The sequence below is a fragment of the Gloeophyllum trabeum genome (genome assembly GCF_000344685.1).
Source record: "Gloeophyllum trabeum ATCC 11539 unplaced genomic scaffold GLOTRscaffold_00013, whole genome shotgun sequence".
Classification (NCBI taxonomy): domain Eukaryota; kingdom Fungi; phylum Basidiomycota; class Agaricomycetes; order Gloeophyllales; family Gloeophyllaceae; genus Gloeophyllum; species Gloeophyllum trabeum.
In genome coordinates, this window is record NW_006920422.1 from 587,116 (window position 1) to 607,151 (window position 20,036).

General features: G+C 54.5%; 7 protein-coding genes and 1 non-coding gene across 8 annotated transcripts; 6 read left to right on the plus strand and 2 right to left on the minus strand.

Annotated features, from left to right (window-relative positions):
- Window positions 1–353: 353 nt before the first annotated feature.
- On the plus strand, window positions 354–1,081 carry GLOTRDRAFT_140593 (uncharacterized protein; the record flags this gene model as incomplete). The annotated part of the gene is made up of 3 exons (XM_007871172.1): window positions 354–500; window positions 550–882; window positions 935–1,081. 3 exons carry the CDS (start codon window positions 354–356, stop codon window positions 1,079–1,081), a joined length of 627 nt encoding a protein of 208 aa, XP_007869363.1.
- Window positions 1,082–1,148: 67 nt separating this feature from the next.
- Window positions 1,149–1,847, plus strand: GLOTRDRAFT_112193 (uncharacterized protein). The gene is made up of 3 exons (XM_007871173.1): window positions 1,149–1,272; window positions 1,337–1,495; window positions 1,560–1,847. The coding sequence occupies exons 1-3, from the start codon at window positions 1,210–1,212 to the stop codon at window positions 1,593–1,595; spliced, it is 258 nt and encodes an 85-aa protein (XP_007869364.1). The 5' UTR covers window positions 1,149–1,209; the 3' UTR covers window positions 1,596–1,847.
- A 169-nt stretch (window positions 1,848–2,016) lies between these two features.
- On the plus strand, window positions 2,017–4,240 carry GLOTRDRAFT_64962 (fructose 1,6-bisphosphate aldolase). Its single transcript, XM_007871174.1, has 11 exons — window positions 2,017–2,128; window positions 2,186–2,245; window positions 2,303–2,320; window positions 2,440–2,486; window positions 2,830–2,982; window positions 3,036–3,506; window positions 3,566–3,657; window positions 3,714–3,745; window positions 3,802–3,879; window positions 3,935–4,022; window positions 4,090–4,240. The coding sequence occupies exons 1-11, from the start codon at window positions 2,105–2,107 to the stop codon at window positions 4,098–4,100; spliced, it is 1,074 nt and encodes a 357-aa protein (XP_007869365.1). The 5' UTR covers window positions 2,017–2,104; the 3' UTR covers window positions 4,101–4,240.
- Window positions 4,241–10,042: 5,802 nt separating this feature from the next.
- GLOTRDRAFT_47882 (uncharacterized protein) lies at window positions 10,043–10,284 on the minus strand (the record flags this gene model as incomplete). Its single annotated transcript, XM_007871006.1, has 2 exons — window positions 10,043–10,107; window positions 10,167–10,284. Coding segments are annotated over 2 exons (183 nt in total), but the record flags the coding sequence as incomplete, so codon positions are not given.
- Window positions 10,285–13,419: 3,135 nt separating this feature from the next.
- On the plus strand, window positions 13,420–14,224 carry GLOTRDRAFT_117639 (uncharacterized protein). Its single transcript, XM_007871175.1, has 3 exons — window positions 13,420–13,716; window positions 13,787–14,004; window positions 14,077–14,224. The coding sequence occupies exons 1-3, from the start codon at window positions 13,632–13,634 to the stop codon at window positions 14,077–14,079; spliced, it is 306 nt and encodes a 101-aa protein (XP_007869366.1). The 5' UTR covers window positions 13,420–13,631; the 3' UTR covers window positions 14,080–14,224.
- Window positions 14,225–14,710: 486 nt separating this feature from the next.
- On the plus strand, window positions 14,711–16,493 carry GLOTRDRAFT_95831 (uncharacterized protein; the record flags this gene model as incomplete). The annotated part of the gene is made up of 7 exons (XM_007871176.1): window positions 14,711–14,751; window positions 14,788–14,906; window positions 15,107–15,143; window positions 15,196–15,319; window positions 15,537–15,645; window positions 15,683–16,180; window positions 16,285–16,493. The coding sequence occupies 7 exons, from the start codon at window positions 14,711–14,713 to the stop codon at window positions 16,491–16,493; spliced, it is 1,137 nt and encodes a 378-aa protein (XP_007869367.1).
- Window positions 16,494–17,007: 514 nt separating this feature from the next.
- Window positions 17,008–17,099, minus strand: GLOTRDRAFT_t108. The gene has a single exon. It is a non-coding gene; the product is annotated as a tRNA-Ser (tRNA).
- Window positions 17,100–18,269: 1,170 nt separating this feature from the next.
- Window positions 18,270–19,462, plus strand: GLOTRDRAFT_47460 (DUF1769-domain-containing protein; the record flags this gene model as incomplete). Its single annotated transcript, XM_007870981.1, has 5 exons — window positions 18,270–18,489; window positions 18,547–18,652; window positions 18,772–18,946; window positions 19,064–19,150; window positions 19,208–19,462. 5 exons carry the CDS (start codon window positions 18,270–18,272, stop codon window positions 19,460–19,462), a joined length of 843 nt encoding a protein of 280 aa, XP_007869172.1.
- Between the last annotated feature and the right edge of the window lie 574 nt (window positions 19,463–20,036).

The window sequence follows — 20,036 nt, forward strand, 5'->3', positions numbered from 1 at the left end:
CTTCTCTCTGATACAGGGTCAGTAGCCACTCCATCACGCGATGTTTTCTCCCCTCCTGCAGATAGGAGGATGGAAAGTACGATACAGGAGATGAGCACGGCCCCACAGACAGAGACGGACGCTTAGCTGCATGCCTGTATGATCACCATGATACGGGACGGCTACCGGTGTGTCGTTTCCGGGCTCCTCGATGACCGCTGTCCCATGGATGACGCAAGCCCGCCTTTCACCAGTACGCAGTGCGCGTATCTGTTCTCTGAGTCCGCTCATGACCAAGTATACGATTCCATATGTAGGTGTTTAATGTTCTGGTAGCGTGAAAGCCTGTATAGTACGCCGCGACGGCTTTACCGATGCCCAAGCTGCTTGGGCTCCAGGATGTTGCTGAGAATCTTCTGGGTGGTGAGCTTAACAATATCGGCGCCGTGCTCACCTTGGCGAGGTGGTTGCGACCAATATTTGACACATCCGAGTTCTTTCTCGAGGAACACGACGGGGAGGTTAGTTTGTCCTCTCACTCCGCACAGCACGTACTAATCCACGATCCAGCCTGACACCTACGGCGTCCGGGCAACAATGAATGAACGTTCCTTCCATAACGCGACCAAGCCTCGCCGCCGAGTCCAACTAGAGGGACGATCCTCAGGTCAACGCCTATTGCACGGCGAACAAATATCCCCGTACCGCCCCTCCCTAATCGCGACCTCATTGCGCTCCGCTCAGCATGTGCGCGCGTCGCCTATATGTCTGGAGCTGGAGATAGAACTTCTGGCAGATGTGGAATACAGCGCCTTTGTTGAATTCGTCACTGCTTCATGCGCAGATCAATTCGTCTTAGATATGGGCCATATAGTCCGGGTTTCTCTCGGTGGGCCTGTACACGTGCGGTAATTGATACTACTGCATCTGGCTGCTCTCTTCATCCCGACGTCAGGCGCCTACTGAGAGTAAGTACCGCTCCGACCTCCACAGAAATCTGCTACCGACCAATCTCCTCCTCACCGACTCCGTTGTCGGAGCACGGAAGACGCGACATGCGACTATCCGGCGGGTTCACGAACGCACGAGTCGGGAGCTGTGACGTCATTTCGTGGTGTACTTTCACCCATGGAGAGTATATACAGGGCGGAGCGGCTGACAAGACAGTTCCTTAATTCAGCCTCGTACCTTTTAGAACATAGACCCTAGACAAGAAAGATAGACGATAAAATGGGCATCATGGATACGAATCGTCCATCGCAGCTCTTGACGAGGAGACCGAGGGGAAACATGGTCCGTCTATTTCGTTAACGTTCGCAGAGGACACGGTGACTTACGGACTACTTTTTCTTTTCAGATTGTCGGTGCTTCCGCACTTGCTGCAGTCACGGCGGGATACTACTACCTGCGCAAGGCAGGCGACGCCCCCGACAGCCGGGAGTACCCGCTCTCATGGATCGGGTGTCACCTGAGCTGGAGAGACCCCGACGCGAAGCCCAACTTCAACACGAATTTGGTGAGTAGCCGTGGTCGAAGTTTCAGGGAAGAATGTAGCCGCTGACTCGTGACCCATCGGGCAGCGTCGGGAAGGTGCAGGTGCAGGGAACCCGAGCTGAGTCCCGGTAGAACGCGATAGATCAAGCTAGAGAACTCCGCGCCGCACGGAGTCGCTGCGCTCAGGAGGATTGCCGGTCATTTCTCCTCGTCTCGCCTCGCCTCGCTATCAGCTGCATAGAATCTAGAAGAAATCCGCAAGCCCTGTATTTTTATTATAGATCACCCTAGACGCACCACTCCGGATAGATCTAGTACTACACATGTATCAGCCACGCTCCCTTTGACGAATGTAACGACCTGGATCCTGTTTCTTCGTATGAAACCGGTATTTAGCTTTGCCCACGAGCATGAGCGTGAAATATCGAGGCTGGACTGTTCCGGATGAGCAGAGGCCGACGTAGACCGGGCCGCAGGCTAGGGTTAGGAGTCCAGAAATGGAAATAACGATGCGACGTCGGCTCTCCGCTATCGATTGCTCTTAAGTCCGACCATTCCCAACGTCCGTTGGAGAGCTCTCTTGTACACAATATCCTACGTCTATAACCACAAAGCCCGCTAAGAACAAGAAATGGGTGTCCTCGATATCGTTCCGGTGAGTGTAACGCGTATGCTGCGCCTTGGGACGTCATCTGAGGGGGTATTCTTTCAGGCCGGAGTCTTGACTGGGGACAACGTCAGGAAGTTGTTCGATTACGCTAAGCAGAACAACGTAAGTCATAGCTTCTGCAATGTAGAATGTAAGGGTACTCACCGCTTTCCTGTGTAGTTTGCCATCCCTGTATGTACTAGCCACGGTATAATGAAACAGACATATGATTGACCGGTGGGGTCGGGGTTATCTAGGCAATTGTGAGTGGCCTCTATGAACTAGTGCGTTGGGTCGCCCTTGAATGTGCGTTTTAGAACTGCACGTCGTCTTCAACGGTGAACGCAGTCCTTGAGGCCGCCCGGTGAGTATACTCCTATCTTTTGGTTCGGAGGGCTTGTGGGGCGGGGAACGTAAGACCAAGAGATTGGATGCAAAAGAGTTTTGCGAATGCAATCCATGCCTGTGTGCACTTCACGAGTACACCCGCACTATTGCTTGCCGTGGACCTTGTGCGAGTACCCTGTCGGACAGACCGATTCCGGAGACGGTGTAGCAAGATTCGCAGAGGCTTCCGAGATTCTTCCGGTTTTCTACAACGTTAGCCACGTTCTGGCGGATCGTGGCTATTTTGGTCCTCAGTTTCTGCGTCCTCTTCGAACTCCTCTCTTTTTGCATTCGAGTCTCCTACTTACACCCGTGATAAGCGACATCAAGTCCCCCATCATCATCCAAGTCTCCCAAGGCGGTAGTGCCTACTTCGCCGGGAAGGGTCTTGCCAATGACAAGCAACAAGCCTCGATAACGGGTGCTATCGCAGCTGCCCTGCATGTGCGGACAGTTGCAAAGGAGTACGGCGTGTAAGTCCCTCTATCCACCCACTGATCGTCCATGCACTGACAGCGGCCACCAGCCCCGTCGTGATGCACTCCGATCACTGCGCGCACAAGCTCCTCCCCTGGTTCGATGGTATGCTAAAGGCCGACGAGGAGTACTTCAAGGCCCACGGCGAGCCGCTCTTCTCCTCGCACATGCTCGACCTCTCCGAGGAGCCCAAAGAGCAAAATATCGCGACCTGCGTAGAGTACTTCAAGCGCATGGCTCCCCTCGGCCTCTGGCTCGAGATGGAGATTGGCATCACCGGCGGGGAGGAGGACGGCGTGGACAACACCGGCGTGGACAATTCGAAGCTATACACCCAGCCCGAGGATATCTGGGACGTGTACGACGCGCTGAGCAAGGTCGGCCCCAACTTCAGCATTGCTGCAGCGTTCGGGAACGTGCACGGTGTGTACAAGCCTGGTAACGTCAGGCTACACCCCGAGCTGCTCGGCAAGCACCAGGCGTACGCTTCGCAGAAGCTCGGCGGGAAGGAGAAGCCTCTGTTTGTGCCCTGTTTTCAATACTGCCTTCCGGCGTGACTGACGATGTTATGATGTGAAGGTACCTCGTTTTCCACGGTGGCTCTGGTTCTACCAAGGAGGAGATCCGTACCGCTGTGACTAACGGTGTCGTCAAGATGAACGTCGACACGGGTATGGTGTATCTCGGACATAAATGGGATCTGCGCTCACGCAAACGTACCACATAGACACTCAGTTCGCTTATTTGCAAGGCATCAGGGTAACTACTACATGCTCCATCATGAGTACCCCACGTTGATTGACACTTGGTGACAGGATTTCGTCTTGAAGAAGAAGGACTACCTGATGACTCAGGTTGGTAACCCGGAGGGCGCCGACAAGCCCAACAAGAAGGTACGGGATTATTGCGACTAAGGAATATTGTAGGTTTCTAACGGTCATTGACTAGTTCTACGACCCCCGTGTCTGGGTCCGCGAGGGTGAGAAGACCCTTGTCGAGCGCGTCAAGGTGGCCTGCGCGGATCTCGGCAACGTTAGTGAGTATCGCGTGTTTTCACTCACGCACATCTTCCGTCGGAGTTCTGACAAAAATTACTCCTTCAGACCGCTTGTAAGCTGAATGCATAGGGGTGACGCGGCAAATTGAGAGGTCAAGAAGAAGTAATATAGAATCAAAGAAATTCTTGTACTGAGGATCCCTTGTGTAACGATATGATTGAAATATTGTTGACTTGGCAAGCTTGTGATAACTTGAATAAAGGACGGGGCCGCCTACTGGTGCTATATAACAGTGGCCCTTTGACCTTTCGTCCCCCATACGCGTCCTTTCGTCTTTCTGCCCCCCGTGAGCCTTCTTGACCTCCTGCCTTTTTCTTGTGATTTTCTTGAACTTTCTCGACTTGTTCTCCTATGCTGGGCTTTCGCAGTTGGACCGGTACCCCCTCGCAGACCCTTGGGGTGCCAATGACTCAAATCCGGCTCCTGCTCAGCAACAGTCTGCCCAAGCACCGCCGCTGCTGCACCGGTGGGCGACGACGTTGCTTTTGGTGTCAGCTGTTTCTTGCCTGTTTCGTTCAATTGGTTGATCGCAGCCAGCGCTGCACCGGCTGGTGATACTGCTGCTGCTGCTCACACGGACCTATTGTTGCACCTCAAGATCTCGCCGCCGAACCCGATAACGACGCTCGGCCGAGGTTACCGTGACCGGATCGTGATCCTGATTTCATTCCAGAGTCATCTCCTGAATTGTCTCCTGAACGCATTGTCGTTGCCAGCGACAGGCCCGAGCCCCAACCGCGTCGGCCCAGGAAACGGATGCGAACCGAAAACTTCTCCGACAAAGAGAATGACATTGACTCATGGTTTGTTCCCGTATCCATTGGGCCCTGTATTACACATCAATGCTTGAAATCATCACGTACCACTCGTCCAAGCTCAGCACGTCTGATCTGGCAGGACCAGGTTCGTTGACCTCGACGTACACGTTTCCTCTCGATAGGTGCGGTCAAGCGGCCAAGCATTATATCACAGGGGCAAACGCGCTCAGGTAAAATATGCCACAGGATGCCGGTCCATAAACCTTGCAAATCGCCCGTCCGGCAAATGTAGCTGCTAATGGCTGTGAAATCGAGACTTTCAGGAAGTCGCCCAATAATAATGACTACACAAGCTCACTCACGAGAGAGGTCAACTCGTCTATCTACTCAAGGCGTACAGTATACGGGACGTCGAGAGGTTATAGACCGCCAACTCTTGCTTCCATGGGGGGCCTTTCCATTTTTTGAGTGCGTATTCGTAAGGTCCATTCCATGGTCTTTGGGAACAAAGCATCTCGCACCCCGGCAATATAATGCAATCCGGAAGAGTCCAGACAAGGTGAGATTCCAGAGGTACGTCCATGGGCAAGGCCGAAGCTTCTCATCTTCAGCCGGCAAAAAGGTATCTGGTCTAAGCCGTCCATGAAAAATTCAGGGCTTCATAAAGACAGCATCGGGGCAGATGCTGGGCTGGTGGGAGAGCGCTGTTGCTCGAATATTCTTGCCTGACCTTCGGCTCGAAGAAAGCACCCATAGCTAGGCACTCGCAAGGTACTCTCCCCGGTATACGCCAAATACAACTAGACAGGGGCAATCGAAATTCAAGACGACACTTTTTGGGTAGTACTAGGGGCGAAGGACGACCAGCACACCGATGCACGTGTACATCACCAGCGGTGGCCCATGGATCGGTGCTGCCGCTGCCTTTGTCCGGTGATCGCGAGCTCTGGGGGTTGAGTCGAGAAGCTTGATTTCAGATTGTGTTGTGCGCTTTGTGTCCGGTATGTCTCTGCACTTCCCTCCCGTAGACAGTGGAATTGAGTGTCCGTAAGCACAAGAGGAGGGCAGACGCATCCAGGAGACGCAAGAAAAGCATATTGCACCCAAGTGGCGTCGCACAAGTTAGTACATCTGCGGCAGCATTCGGCCCCCGCTTGAGCAATATTTGCGCGGGGGGTTTAGTACCACAAAGCCGCCACTCGTCCACAGAGGTGAGGTGAGTACCCAGTGCGGTGAGCGGAGAGCTGTCGGCATCACTCCATCGAAACATGCGTTTCGACCTCCAGAACGAGCTATACTGGTCCTTGACGCATCATGCAATCTATCATATGAATCCAGACAGATAATTCCGCGGTGAGAGTGGACCTACTCTTAACGTCCCACGCCTAGGACGACGCCAACCAACCACAGCACCCACATCGCACCGGACGCCAGACACGATACTACAACTAGGCATAGCTTACCCTAAGTGAGCGAAGACGCTAGTCCGCCCAGCTAAGCCACTGTTAAGCCTCGCAGAGGGATACGCAGAGAGCGGGAGAAGAGCAACGCAGATTTCAAATTCGCCTCCCTTGCCTGCCGTGCCTGGGCTCTCAGACTCAGCTGCGAGAACCTGATGAGACGGAACCAAATCAGGTTTCTAGCACTGGGAACCACAATCGAAGCAAAGAACGCCTTTAGCCTTGAGATATAGGCTTGCCAATGAGATTGCTAGACCATATTGAGGCGAGGCCCTTCCTTGCCCTGTGCAAGCCGAATAGAGCACGGCACCCGCCTAAACGTCGTACGAGGCTCGGATGACCGGCGCACGTTGGCAGGACTCGAAGGTCGGGCGAAAGACCCGGATTTCCTCAAAGGTTGCAGCTTGGCGTAGCAAACGATCAGAGAGTACAAGAACACATGAAGCAGTCGGAGTTGCCAAAGCGGAAAGTAGCCTGCCCGTTTATAGCTCGCCGTCCCTATATTGAGCCATTCCAGAACGAAGACCAAGGGAAAGGAGTAATGCCAGAAGGACCATCGCACCCTATGCCATCCCGAGAACCTGATGACAGTGAGAAACGTATGACACAGAAGATCAAGCCCGACTCGCTGACGAATCATAGGTGCTCCCAGCGTCCTTGCGGGTTGTCTGGACCAAGCCTTTCACGGTATACGAATCCTGGGACGTGACGTAGCTCGCCGGTGGTCACTGTAGGAGCGTTCTCAGAGTCAGACCAGGAGATAGCGAGAGGTCGCTATCGCTAGACCTCTCGGACCATTCCGGCGTCAACCCGAGCGTTCCCTTTTATTCCCGATCCGCAGGCTTCGTCTTGGTTCGGAGCCTAGACGATGAGCGAAGACTCGTCGTCATATATGAGTAGAGAACCGTCGTTGCACCTGCATATGTCCTCCTGCCGACCAGCCGCTCGTGAGGATGGCGCTTACTCGCCTTAGGCAGTGCGTGGACATCTGTCTGACGGGCAAGGACCGATAGCATCGTACCTTCCGAAGAGCAGTGGAGTTTGCACCTCTAGTGAGGAAGGCCGCTAGCAGAAGAGGGGCCCGCAACGCCTAATCAAGGGAAAATTGTAAGATCATTCGGTGCGAGCCGCTTCTAGTCCAGACACCGCCCCCGATCTATACTTGTTTGCGTGGCCACCTGCCCTTCAGGCAGCATCGGACATGAGCGAGGTGATGCATGCGCCCAGATAGCAAGCAGGTACTGAGCATATGCGCTCCTACGCAAGGCCAACGAGGATCTTGAGAACGCACTCCATGAATTTCCGGCACGACCACGCATCACGAACCTGCTAGCTAGCGGGAGCTGTATTCGCCCGAATGAAGTCGAACCGATCCAGAACGGTCCGGACATACAGTCGAAGCATGCGCTCCCGAGCAGCCGTCCTATACTGGTGAACTGAGTGTATGCTCTCGTATCCGACAGGGCGTGGAGAGCCTCGTCGAACCGCGATATTCACCGGGAAACATGATTGTGCCGGCTATATGCGCGTCGATGTCAGGCCTACGACCGGTAGGTGCTCTCGAACGCTGCCCAATGACTTCTTAGTGTCCAAGAAATACGCAGACATTGATCCCTCACCTCGTTCGCCAGCCACGGCCGCGCCCCAACTTGGAAGTTCGTCTCGTCCACTCAGCCACTAGCTGCGACCGTCGTGAGTCGCCCGCACAAATCGCGCACCTTCTGACCTCTGGCCGGACATCGAAGCGCATATAACCCCTCATCTAACGTCCTAAGTACGGATATGACATCCGGGAGGCCGTGGTGCGTCTTGTATGTGCGAACCGCAGACCTACCACGTATGCAGGACCAGTCAGTCTAGGCTGGGCACTGGCGGGAGGCCGGTGACCAAACGTCTGTAGATCCCTGTGTACAAGTGAATGACAGCTCGAAGTGTCGATGCCTGACCACGACGGCTCGGATATCCTGGTCTAGGTCAGTATGGCTTAGAAGGATCGGATGACGAACCTCTCACCTGCAGTCGGCCAAGCACGGGCGTGTTGCATTGGTGTTGCACGCCCACTTCGTCGGGACGCGTGCCTAACACTTCCCTTCAGCCACCTACGCAACTCACGCAAGAGATCCAGAAACACCGAACCTTCGAATTCCGCACCCACACGTAACCGTCCCTCGGAAATTGACTCGCGCTTCTGCGGGATCCCGCTTTCCTGCCCCTGGGAGACGCCCCACCCCTGGCCGCCAATTCCCCCGCATGAGCTCATCCTCGCTCGTGATAAGAACCCGAAAGCTGTTCTTTCTTCACAGGAGAGGGGGGTGCGGTGGAAGGGTACTGTATGTCAGGTCTCTTCCGACTTGGATACATACGTGTAATGCACCCGGTCCGACCGCGCTCCTTGACGATCCCGGGGCGCGGACGCGTAGTCGTTGAACTGATTTCCTTCTGCCGTATCTGAGCCCCCCTCTCTCGAATAGCTAGCCAGTCCCTTCTGTCTTTATTGACCTAGCCAATCCCAGGTTAGCCAGTTAGCGCGCAGGCGGCGGCCTCGATCGAGCCCAGTGCCCACTAAGTACTACTTGGAGGGCCGATTGAACATAACACAGAGTCCTGATCGACGAACCCGCCCATGAATGACAAGTGAGACTCACTATATATATATCATGTCCATCACGATCACAGGAGCCCACCCCACACGCAATTGCAAGCACTTAGGCCTTAGGGGCCGCACCAATCCCAATATTGCGCGCAATTCATATGCGTACGGTTCCAGGTCCAATCCAATCCAAATTGCATGCACGTTCTCAGTCCCAACTCCCGCCTCCTATCTCCATCCTCGTGGACGAACCTAAGCTTATCACCGAACGCCACCGCCCTGGAATCCGGACAGATACAGCAGATATGCATAGCTGCTTAGAAGCACACCAGCCATCGCTGCCGTCCGATATGATTATGATGATGTCTCCGTGCACCGTGGCCAAGCGCAAGTTGTGGGCGCCGGTGTACGCGCACGCAGCGTCCCCCCACCAATTGCAACTTGAAAAAGAGCCAAGAGCCCAGAGCCCTCTCGAGTCTCCATGCATGATTATCATGCGACCTAGCATGCTTGGGGTACATATTGGCAATTCCACGCAGAATCCGATCCAAGTGGAGTGGGAGCGGGTGGAGCGGCGGTCGATAGCGGTCCCGAACACCACGCAAGCAACCGACCAGTTGGCAGCAACGACGTGGGGAGAGAGCATGCGTGAAGCGAATAACCGAGAAATAAATACAGATTATTTCTATGTAATCTAGCGCGAGAAGAGAGACCTTGTGATACAGCGGCGTGTGCATGGTGGTGCAGTCGACGTCCGATAGCCTATGGTGGTGACGAGGATGAGTAGTATGCGAAAGACAGACTAGAGCGAAAGGCGAAAAAAAGCCAAGTAAAATCGAAAATCCATAGCGATGGCGAAGGCCTGGTCATCCTCTCCCGCACGCACCGAGCTCAAGACGCCCTGCGAGCCCACCACCCAGCCCCAATTTCCCTAGGAAACAAACAAACGATGGTGCTTCTTCTTCCCCCTCCCTTCTCCGGGCGTGCCCTCGTTGTTGGCGGGCGGGACTATACATTGACGACGGCGAGGGACGGTGTATGCGTAATGTAAAGTAGAGTAGTCGCGTATGGTTGGTTGTAGAGTTAGGCGGATGTGGACGCGTTAACTTTCGAAGGTGGTGTTGGCTGTCGTCGTTGCCGGCGGCGGGGGGACAAACAAGCTGGATGCGCTCGAGAGCCCTGAGGTAGGGTCACCTACGGGCGATGTATCTCCAGTATTGCGGATTTGGCGGTTCAGTGCCTACTGCCGAGTCGTCTACGGCGCATATACTCAGCATACAGCCAACATGGAGGAAGGGGGGGGGGGGCACTCACGAGCTCGGATACACTCCCAGACGTCTACACCCCGCGCTTTGGGGTTCCAGACAGAGCACTGGCTGAACAGATCCCAGCGCAAATTGGGCTCCCATATTCTCGTCGCGTTCCCGACGATCCCAGGTCGCTGCAGACCCGGGTCGGTCGGTATTGCCTGTGTCTGCGCCGTCTTGACTAGATTATGCGACAGTGATAGGTTGGGTGGAGGCCTGCCTCGCGAGGGGGGGCGACCAGACGAGCGAGCAAGGGCGAAAGGTAAAAAGCAGACGGGGACGACGGCAGCGCCGCTTTAAAGACGGTAGCCAGGGGCAAGTGGGCGCAGCTGGATACGGAGCCATGGCGTTTATATGGCCGCGGCGCAGGCTGGCCGGGCGGGGGTGGCGAAGGAGCAGGGCGCCCGATGCGATCTCGCTGCTGCTTTCTTTGTGACCGCCTGCTTTGTCATCGCCGTGGAGACCAATGAACGTTTGCCCGGAATGGCAGGTGGGCCCCGAGTGGGTGCCGGTTTGGGCATATCGATGCGCGAGGCTGTGACGTCGTGCTGACCTCGGTTTTTACGGGCGACGGCGCGTTCGGCGGCTGCCCCCGCGCGCGCGCGCTGTCCTATGAAAAGCCCGGGCGCACACAGCTCTCGCGCGCGACAATGGACGGCGATGTAATCAGCGATATATCAGAGACAGCTTCCCTGGCCACACCCACGCCATGTTTCTCTGAAACGCCGTGCTGCTCGCAGCAGCAAGCGCAAATTTTCGGCGTCGTCTGCGGTGCGGCGACGTGATTGGCCCAACGATGGGCGGGACAGCCACAAACAAGTCTGGCCAGCTGATCGCTGCCGGTCGTCTCCATTCGTCGAAGGCGTCAGCCGCCTCTCGAAAAATCCGCTGCTCTCTTCTGTCCAATGGCAGAAACACGAGCGATCGCCCTATCCGGGGAGCGCGAGCCCAGACCGCTCGCAGCCTGATCTGATTCCAGATTGTCGCCAGGAGTCCGGGCGAAACCTTCCCCTTCCACTCATCATTTGCCTCGAAATCTCGAGACAAACAGACACGGCATCGAAGGTTGCTCTCGTACGCTCGAAGGTGATGTCACTTTATCTGGACGTCCCGCTCGCACTCGCGCTGCCTTGTCAGGTGGGATATATCCGGACCTTGGAATTTTGCACCATCGTCACCATCCCGTTTCTGGGTTCCCATCCACCCGCACGAACTTCGGGCGCAGATGAGATTACAGTAGACTCAGACGAGGGAGCACCCATACGCACCTCCAAGATCCGCGCCGCCTATTCTAGAAATCCCAATCTGAGCACGAAAATGCAGGCAGGATTATCGCAGCGGCAGAGGCAGTCTCTCGAAAACCCCTGCCGAAACCCGTCCTGCCGCGGCTCCCGCCTCGGATTGACTCTGCACCCAGTCTCGTCTCGTCCCGTCACGCACACCGCGATCGGTGACCGGACGCGTATATTGTCGTCGCGCCCCATGCTGGCTGTACCACGCCCGGGCTTTTGCGAGCTAAATCCTTATCGATACGTACGTAGCTATAGTATAAAGCCAGCGCGATGCTCCACCGCGCTGACAGTCCATCGCTACTCCAACGCGACGATCGACCAGTCAACAGGCTTTCTGTGGGGTCGACCCGGGGATCCCGTCACACAGCACGCTGCGGCTCTAGACCTGGGCCTGCTGCTCGTTCATGCCGCGTCAGTCGGTTTTCCCGAATCCCGACCCTCCCAGTGCTTGCAGCCGTAATGACACCCATACACTCCGACCCGGCTCTTCTCACTGGCGTCCGGGTGCGGACAGACACGGGCGCGTCGGTGTGCAATGGTCGGGTATGTTTCGTGTACTCCGAATTCATCCTCGCCGCCCGCAATACGATTCCAATTGCGCGATCCTTCCGGTCCTCGCCTCTTCTTGAGTGCTGTATTTCAACACGTCCTCATCGGCCGTTTCGTATGCCTGTTGACGTTGTGGGCGCCAATACTCACACCATTCGTAATATCAATTGTAACCCTATTCGCCCATTCATTCATTCTCGGCGATTCGGATATGTTCTGTTCGCTCGCGTTATCACCAGCAAGCCTAGGCCCACAGATCCTGACTAGTATGTATGCATTCGCTGTCAAGCTGACTGAAATGTGGCTGCTGTCTGAGCCGTCCCCCTTCCCTGGATGCATTCAGAGCCGCGGTTATCTCTCTAATTGCCTGCTGCGGCTTCATATCATATTGTCTTGTATGCCCGCAGCAGTAAGTAGGTGCGTGTGGGGATAGCTGTGCGAGCGCTGCGCGTTTCGCGCCTGGCCGCTCGCCATCCAATTCTCCACGTACGCGCTCGTACAGTAAGCACATACACTGCGTTCCTCCTCGTCGGGCCGTGCGTGTGAGCATTGGTTTCACGGTGCGTCGCGGTCACGTACTATTGCAAGGTGTGACTGGAATGGAATCCCAGGTTCTAACAAAGACCGGTACCAGTTGTGGCGCGGCGCAAGTAAAGATAGGGCCACAGTCAGCCCGAGACGCTGATGTATTTGCTTTTCTAGGCACCGCTGAGACACGAGATGTACAGTATGTAAGTACCGGAATAAAGCCACCCTCGATTTCTGCCCCGATGATGTTGCATCGGGCGGCGGCGACGTGTCGGCGCCAGACATGGACCGAAGCTGTATCTCTAGCGGCGCTCGGTGCTTACGCATATATGCGCGAAAACGCTCAATGGATTGTTCTGCAGTCCTGCGAGGGGGGTTGCTGACGGACGATGCATCTCGATTCTCGAGAGCTACCAAGCGTACCACTGGCATGCCGTAACGCGCTGTCCACGTGAGGCTTCGAGATTGGCACTTCCTGCGCGCCTCTCGAGTCTCCTTCCATAAACGCCAGCACGCTTGCGTTTATCTCGTGCTCTATCCAAGATTGATTCCTCCGATATCCATGGGGAAGGAATACCTATACTTTCCGAGATTGGCTCCCAGGATGGTCCGAGATCAGTTGGGCACTGGCATCCGTGGACGTAGGGGCAGGTCAAGTGCCGATCCTATTCAGTCGTTAACGTTCTTGCTTGCTTTCGCTGTGTTGAACGAGGCGGGGAACTTTTCAACTTGACATCTGCGTGCTTGACGTAAATACCCTCCAGCGTAGGATGTATGCGTCTGTTGAATATGTGGATGCTGCCTCCGGAAAGGCCTTCGGATGTGAAAGGTATGCGTCTCTTGATTAATACAACCCTGATACGAACCTGCTCATGCGACGCGCTATCTTTCAAGGGGACCTGTGGTTAGGCTGAACCATGTACTGTGGAGCCGGTGCCTACGGTAAAGGCGGAAGAGGGACCACAACCGCGACAGCATGCATGCTCCTTCCTCCCCATAGGTATCCGCAGTCAACAGGTTGCTTTTCTCCCATTCCAGGCTCTCTTAGGCGTCGATCCTGCCCACGAGAACTATGGTCGTAAACGGCCTTTCATACCCCGAAAATGGGCCCGCGAAAATTGGACATGTCCCTGGTCTGCACCGTGTGCGCTTACGCAGCCAGCCCGGCTCCCGTTTGCTCCAGTTTGAGTACGCTGGCCATCGATCGGTCCCCGGGTAACGCGACTGAATAGGATCGTACATTGTCACCCTCATTCAGGAAACACCTCCAGTCACCCGACCTCCAATAGCGCCCGCAAAGATGCCAACAGTCCTCATTACACCCTATACACGCGGTGGTATTCTGCAGCAGGTTCGAACGGAGCCCCAGGTTTCCCCGAACGACCTGGAGGTGCGCATATACAGACGCACCCCTTGTATGCTGCCGGGCTGCCGAGGATCAGATGTCCCGACACCTCGGTGGCGTGCGTGTTCATGGTACGTACCCTCCAACGTATACATCCACCCTTGATACTTACTTACCCTTGATTGATACGCTGCTGATAATAGTAACCCAACCTCGTCCGCCGGAACCAACTCGGCTCTGCGGCGTGCCTGACAAGCTGTTCGTATTCCCTGGGGCCCTCGTTACCTTCTGCCTAAGGCTGCGGACGCTCGTGTGACACCGGTGGGAACTGCCATTCAGTCAGTGGCGTATACGATATGGTGAGTTTCTCAAACCTTGGCGGACCCGGCGCGTTCAAATTCATCTGCTACTTGCGCACATGCATCCCTCCTCGTGGCCGGCATATGCCTGTGACAAGGCGCCAGGAAGGGGGAGAATGTGCAGGTGGTCATCGGGCAATATTGCCTGAATGCTTAACGTTGGGATATGGATTCCCATGCAAGTCATGCGACGCGGCTCAGGGGAAGTATACCGAGCAGAAGGGGCACATTGCTAGAATTGTCCGGGGATTGGCGGTAGTCGTCGTGCCTGCCAGCCGCCTTCTTCCTTAGCGTGCCGACGGTAGTAGATGCCACGCGAGATTAAGAATATGTGCCGGGGCTTCGACCTTACCGCACCCCAGAAGCGGCTGCGATCATAGGAATGGGGCTGGTTGGCCAGGTCGGTACTTTTCTACCTAATCGATGCCCGTGATTAATGTGAAGAAGCAGGTCTTTGGTATGGGTGCGTACTTTATCCATGCATGCCACATATAAGTTTGAGGCTACACGTAAAGGAAGGTTCGTTGCGCGCTTGCATGCCGGTGTATCATGAAGGTCAGCCTACGGAGCTGACGAATACGCCGCATCCTTGCATAAGATCGCCTACCTTTCATCTCCGTGGGCAGAGCTCTCGGCCTGCACCCATTGGCAATCCACCATTAAGTCGGGGCTAGGTGAGACTCCATTCGCTTTCTGTATCCACACAAGTATCACCAGATCCTTGAGAGTGGGACTACGCTTGCTGATTCGCCGCTGGGATGTCGCTGAACATCTCGGAGCATTGAACGTCTCCGCTAATAAGACAGGCGACAAGCGGACTTAGGCCAGCGGCGCACCTGCCGTGGTTATAATAATCTGTTTGTTGTTCATATAGGCTTGGTGCTGCACCTGTCTGCAGCGATACTCCCGGGGTGCGTTGCCGCCAAATAGTACAGTATATCCTTTCGGGTGCTCGCCTCAAAGGCGTCGACGCGTCAAGGATCCGCCAAAGCGCCGGGAGGTCGATGTGTATGCTATCCTGCTCCCAGTATACGCTGATGCCAGGTTCGGTGGATACCAGCTTGCGCTTTGTACAAAGAGGGGTACGGTCAGTCCGTAAAAAGCAGGTGGGGCGAAAGCCACTCCTAAAATGACATCAGTAATATTGCGGCGATAGTAACCCCGTCTACTCTGCTTGGGTCATATTGGAAGGTAGGGCCCGCATTGACTGAACGATTCAATTGCCTGACCCAGAGCCCTCTTGCGGACCTATGGCTCGCATCCTCATCTAACATTTTTTGACATGATAACGACTGAATTCGAAGCGGCGGACGTTAGATGTGGATTGCACCGGGATGAAGCTGCGTTACATTCCTCGTTACTTTCAGCATAAGCCCCGCCATAAGCCCCAACTCGCAGGAGCGAACATGAGAGGTTGTGACTGCTACGCACTGCAATCATATGTCACTAGTGTCAATGTACATTGAAGTGAATGGCCGAACATATCAAGGCTTCGTGGATGTGGCCAATAGTGATATCATACGCGGAACATTAGCCGCCCTCAGGAGCCGAGCGGCTCGCACCTTCGCATGGGTCAAAGGTCACAATGGACACGAAAGCAACGAACAGGCCGATGCCGCAGCGGGCGCAGCGGCCGCGAAACCTCAGTGCGACAATATAAACCTGACAATCCCAACTCACCTACGCCTGTCGGGAGTGAAGGTCATGGCTGCCAGCCAAGCCCTGGCCTACTGCGCCATCAGAGCGCACAAACTCACCAGGTTTGTGAAACGGTCGCGTACCGATGCAATGATCCGAAAGACAAAGGCAGCGACTGAAGAGACTTTCAGACTACAGCCCCTGTTCTTTTTACAGATAGCAAAATATGGGAATCCCCGAGATGCAAACTTGAAGACTTGTCGCGGAGAGCCGCTATTTCCTGTGGACGACGGCACACGACGCCTACATGGTGGGCGAACAAATGGACCCGAGGCTCCTTCCCCGGAGAGATAAAAGAACGGGGAACCTGCGTCCACTGTGGGGTGCTAGAATCTATGGATCACATACAGACAGCATGTGACGCCCCCGGACAGGAATTGATCTGGGACTCGAAGAGCTGTGGACCAAACGCAATAAAGAAAGGTTCCGCCCTCATTCTAGCCTGTGGCATGGCGGAGTTCACATCTGCGAAAGGACAACTACTCACTGGCGATATGCGCCTGTACCAAATACTAATTGCGGATCCGCACACATGTTCTGGAAACTCCGTTGTGAGAGGGTGATACGCAATGAGAATGCAAACTTCGCACCCACCGAAATATATAATAAATGGTTGAGAGCCATCAACAAGAGACCACAACTTCGACTGTCTTTTCACTCAAAGCCCTACACCCACGCAGGGCCAGCAACGTGGTCGGGCCTCCTCTCCTCCAAGAGGTATGGAAGACGCTACCCACGATTGGGTACAAACAGGCGGCGGTTTTTTAGGCCGTCCTTTGCAGCGTTAGGGGTCGGGTGATGAGAATCCCTGGGTAAGGTAAGTAAGGTAAAGACACGCTGCACAAGATACTGGACGGCCTGAGCCCCTCACTCGGTGCATAAAAGCATTCCCCGCGGTGACAACAATACTATTGACATTCCTAGCAACCGAAAGGTTGCCCAAACCAGCGGGTCCAGGGGCAACGATTATGCCAATGGTGACGCCTCAGTAACCGCCCAGCGGGAACCAACGCTCCACCAAAAAAAAGAACAAACACAAGTGTGAATGGCCGAATATGGTAGAGGAATTACCAAAAACGGTGCGGATAGGATTCGAACCTATGCCCGCAGAGCGGAACAGATTGTCAGTTGATTCTAATCTGTCGCCTTAACCACTCGGCCACCGCACCTATATATCTGTGCCTTACAGAGTAGGCTATGTACGTTATTAGCTTTAGGAGGATTCCTGGCTTAGTCCACGCTCGTTTAAAGGAGGCAGAAGGCTGTCGATGCCCCACTGAAGTCGACAAACGTCAGTACCAAATCGAGGACGAACTGCAAAGCGGAGAGATTGTCGACACGTAGCCTCATGAATGAAGATTGGCCGACGAAGGCGGCTCGTGCTTGTAGGGACGGCTGGGGACTATGCAGAGCATCAGTGAGTACCGTGAAGTATGCGGCTGACAACGACACAGTACCGTGGAAGGGATATATGGGACGTAAACAGGATCGCTTACCTGTTCACTGGATATTGAGGTGTCTAGCCTGTATGGGACGGTTGTATCTGTATCTCGAGTGTCAGTTACAGGAAAGTATTCGTCCTTTAGCTTCGACGTGTAGCTGGTGCGGATAGCCGACTCATGTGTCGACGGGTCGGGGACTGTCAATGGATACGAGATTGCAACAAAACGCTGAGGTCTATAAGTAGGGCTTGGATGTCCGAGACAGGGCAGCTGTTGGGAAGGCATTTACAGATCTTGAGTGAGAGGACTATTGTGATGCAGTGACATCAGAGGGGCCGTAGGAGGGATGTTTGGTGAAGAGAACCTACCACACAGGTGTGGGTGAAGGGCTGGAGTGAACTCAGAAGGGAGAGGGAGAACGTCAGAAGGGAGGAGTGGCAGACAGACTTGAACTACTCGGAACGGGCGTAGATTCGAATCCTACTGACGTCGTCTTTTGGCATCCTATTAGCCTATGTTCCCGAGCAAAGTTGCGTCCAACCAGCACGGACCGCCAATTTTTCACATAGAGGAGGATGCAGCCAGGACGCAGAAATTGTGGCAGAGTCAAGGCCAGGTCAAGGCAAAGTGACATTCGGCCACAATTCCCACGCTTGAGGATCACCGACGGATATGCTGCGATGCCACGGGAGTCCCAACACAGCTAGAGTGCACGAAACTAGGAGCGTTATCTTCTATACACACGTTATGAATGCTCTCTGCACCGTCAATGTTCTCAGTTGGGATGCTCGGTCTCACTGCCAGCGAGATATCGAAAGCGGAAGGTGGGGGTCTTGACGTACCGGTCACCTCGACGACTCCAACTTTTGTGCGTTGCTATCTTACCTTCCAACCACCATGTCGCCTCGTCTTCGTGTTTTGGCTGGTCCGAGCCTCTCTTCTCTGCAGCCGATTGAAGTCAATTCGGATAAATCATTCGAGATAGTGTCGGACGTGTTCGAAGGGAAGGTGTTGGCATACATAAAGGATTTCACGGATGCCGAAGGGAAAGTTCTGAAGCATGACTACTTCCAGAAGCCAGAGAGGAAGGACGTTTCCTGGAGCATTCAGGTCCAAGGTGAACAAACTTTCCATATGTTCATAGTGTTACGCCGACATGTGATGCGTACCTTAGGCAGGTTCCTTGAACCACAATCTGCAGATGACATCCTGTTTGGAAATACGTTCGACCATCCGTTAAACCTTCCATGGGGCTCAGGGGCTGCCTTAAAGCTCATGAAGTACGTCATTCGTCGCTGTTTGAGTATCACCCTTTCTCCTCTGTCACGTACTTTGTTCGTGCCGCAAGACCTACGAAGAGGAAATCGCATCTGTTGAGCTCGTACTGATATCTGCACAGATATGTAGATCCCACTTTGGAGCACGACTTGACATCTCAGACCCAACCGTGGGCCTTGTCGCCTCTTATATCGACCATGCCTTACTTGGCTTATACTCGTTCGGAGGCCCCAGCATTCCCTCCTCTGGCTCCCCTTAACGACGACACTTCACAATTGTATCTGGCTGCAACCGACGTCGAAGAGCTATACACCGCTCCGACAGCCGCATCCTCTTCTTCCTCATTGGCTTCCATTAAATCAACCGCGTCGAGTAGTTCCAAGAAATCGGGCAAGGAGGGCAAACAAGAGAAGAGGAATTTGTCACTATCCAACGCTAGCGAACGTCGCTCGTATTTCACTCAGGCCAAGCGCAGGAGAGAAATTGTCTTTGGTCCCGAGGTAAGTCCTTTTGAGCATGCACGACGTCATCGGATTACGCCTGAAATGATGCTATAGGATGTCTTAACCACGGACTTCTGCTACGGTTACCTAGAATTCAATCCCTCGCTCGCTCTGAAGCTTCCCGGCGGGCTCAGCATTGACCTTATGCGCTATTGGGACGGGCAGCAAGTACGGTTCGTTTGCTGTAAGCGCAGAAAACCTGAAGACCCAGAAGGCGAGGACGGTATGCCCTGGGGTCGAATCTTCTGGTGTGTCGCAATCGAGCTGGTGAAGGATAGAGCCCAGGGTGAAGGTCATGTCGGCGCGTAAGGTATCGACTAAGTTTTTGCCGGTGTCGGTATATGCGGTGAGAGTTTCTTGGACAGTCTTTGACACAGAACTGCATGAATGGGGACAGCCTTCGGCGTTTGTAGCATTTCTTGGGATGTATCCATAGTCCTCCTACTCTTGCAAGAATAGAGTCACTATATCGTCATGAAAGGAACTCCTGTCCAGAGATATTACCGATAACGATTATCTGAATGCACCTCGCAGGGCACGATCTTCCCGTCTCTCATTTCATTACTCTTTGATAGGCTTCCTGGCGCGGGTTAAACGGCATAGTCTGATATGAAGGCGCGCCCGTCTACTGCCCAATTCCAAAATGGCCTTCGTGCTTGAACACCATCTCGCTGTACGTTGCCCTTCAGATCTTTATTCTTCACTAGTACGACTGTATTGCGTCGCGCGCTCATCACCTTTACTCCCGATCTTTGGCCCTTTGATCTCGACTCGCACCATTGCGCAATGATCAGGTGAGTGTTTTCCATGGCATGCTCGGGGACTACGCGGGGCAGTGCGGCTTTCGTCGGCGTCTCTTTTCGACGTGACCGCGAGGTACAAC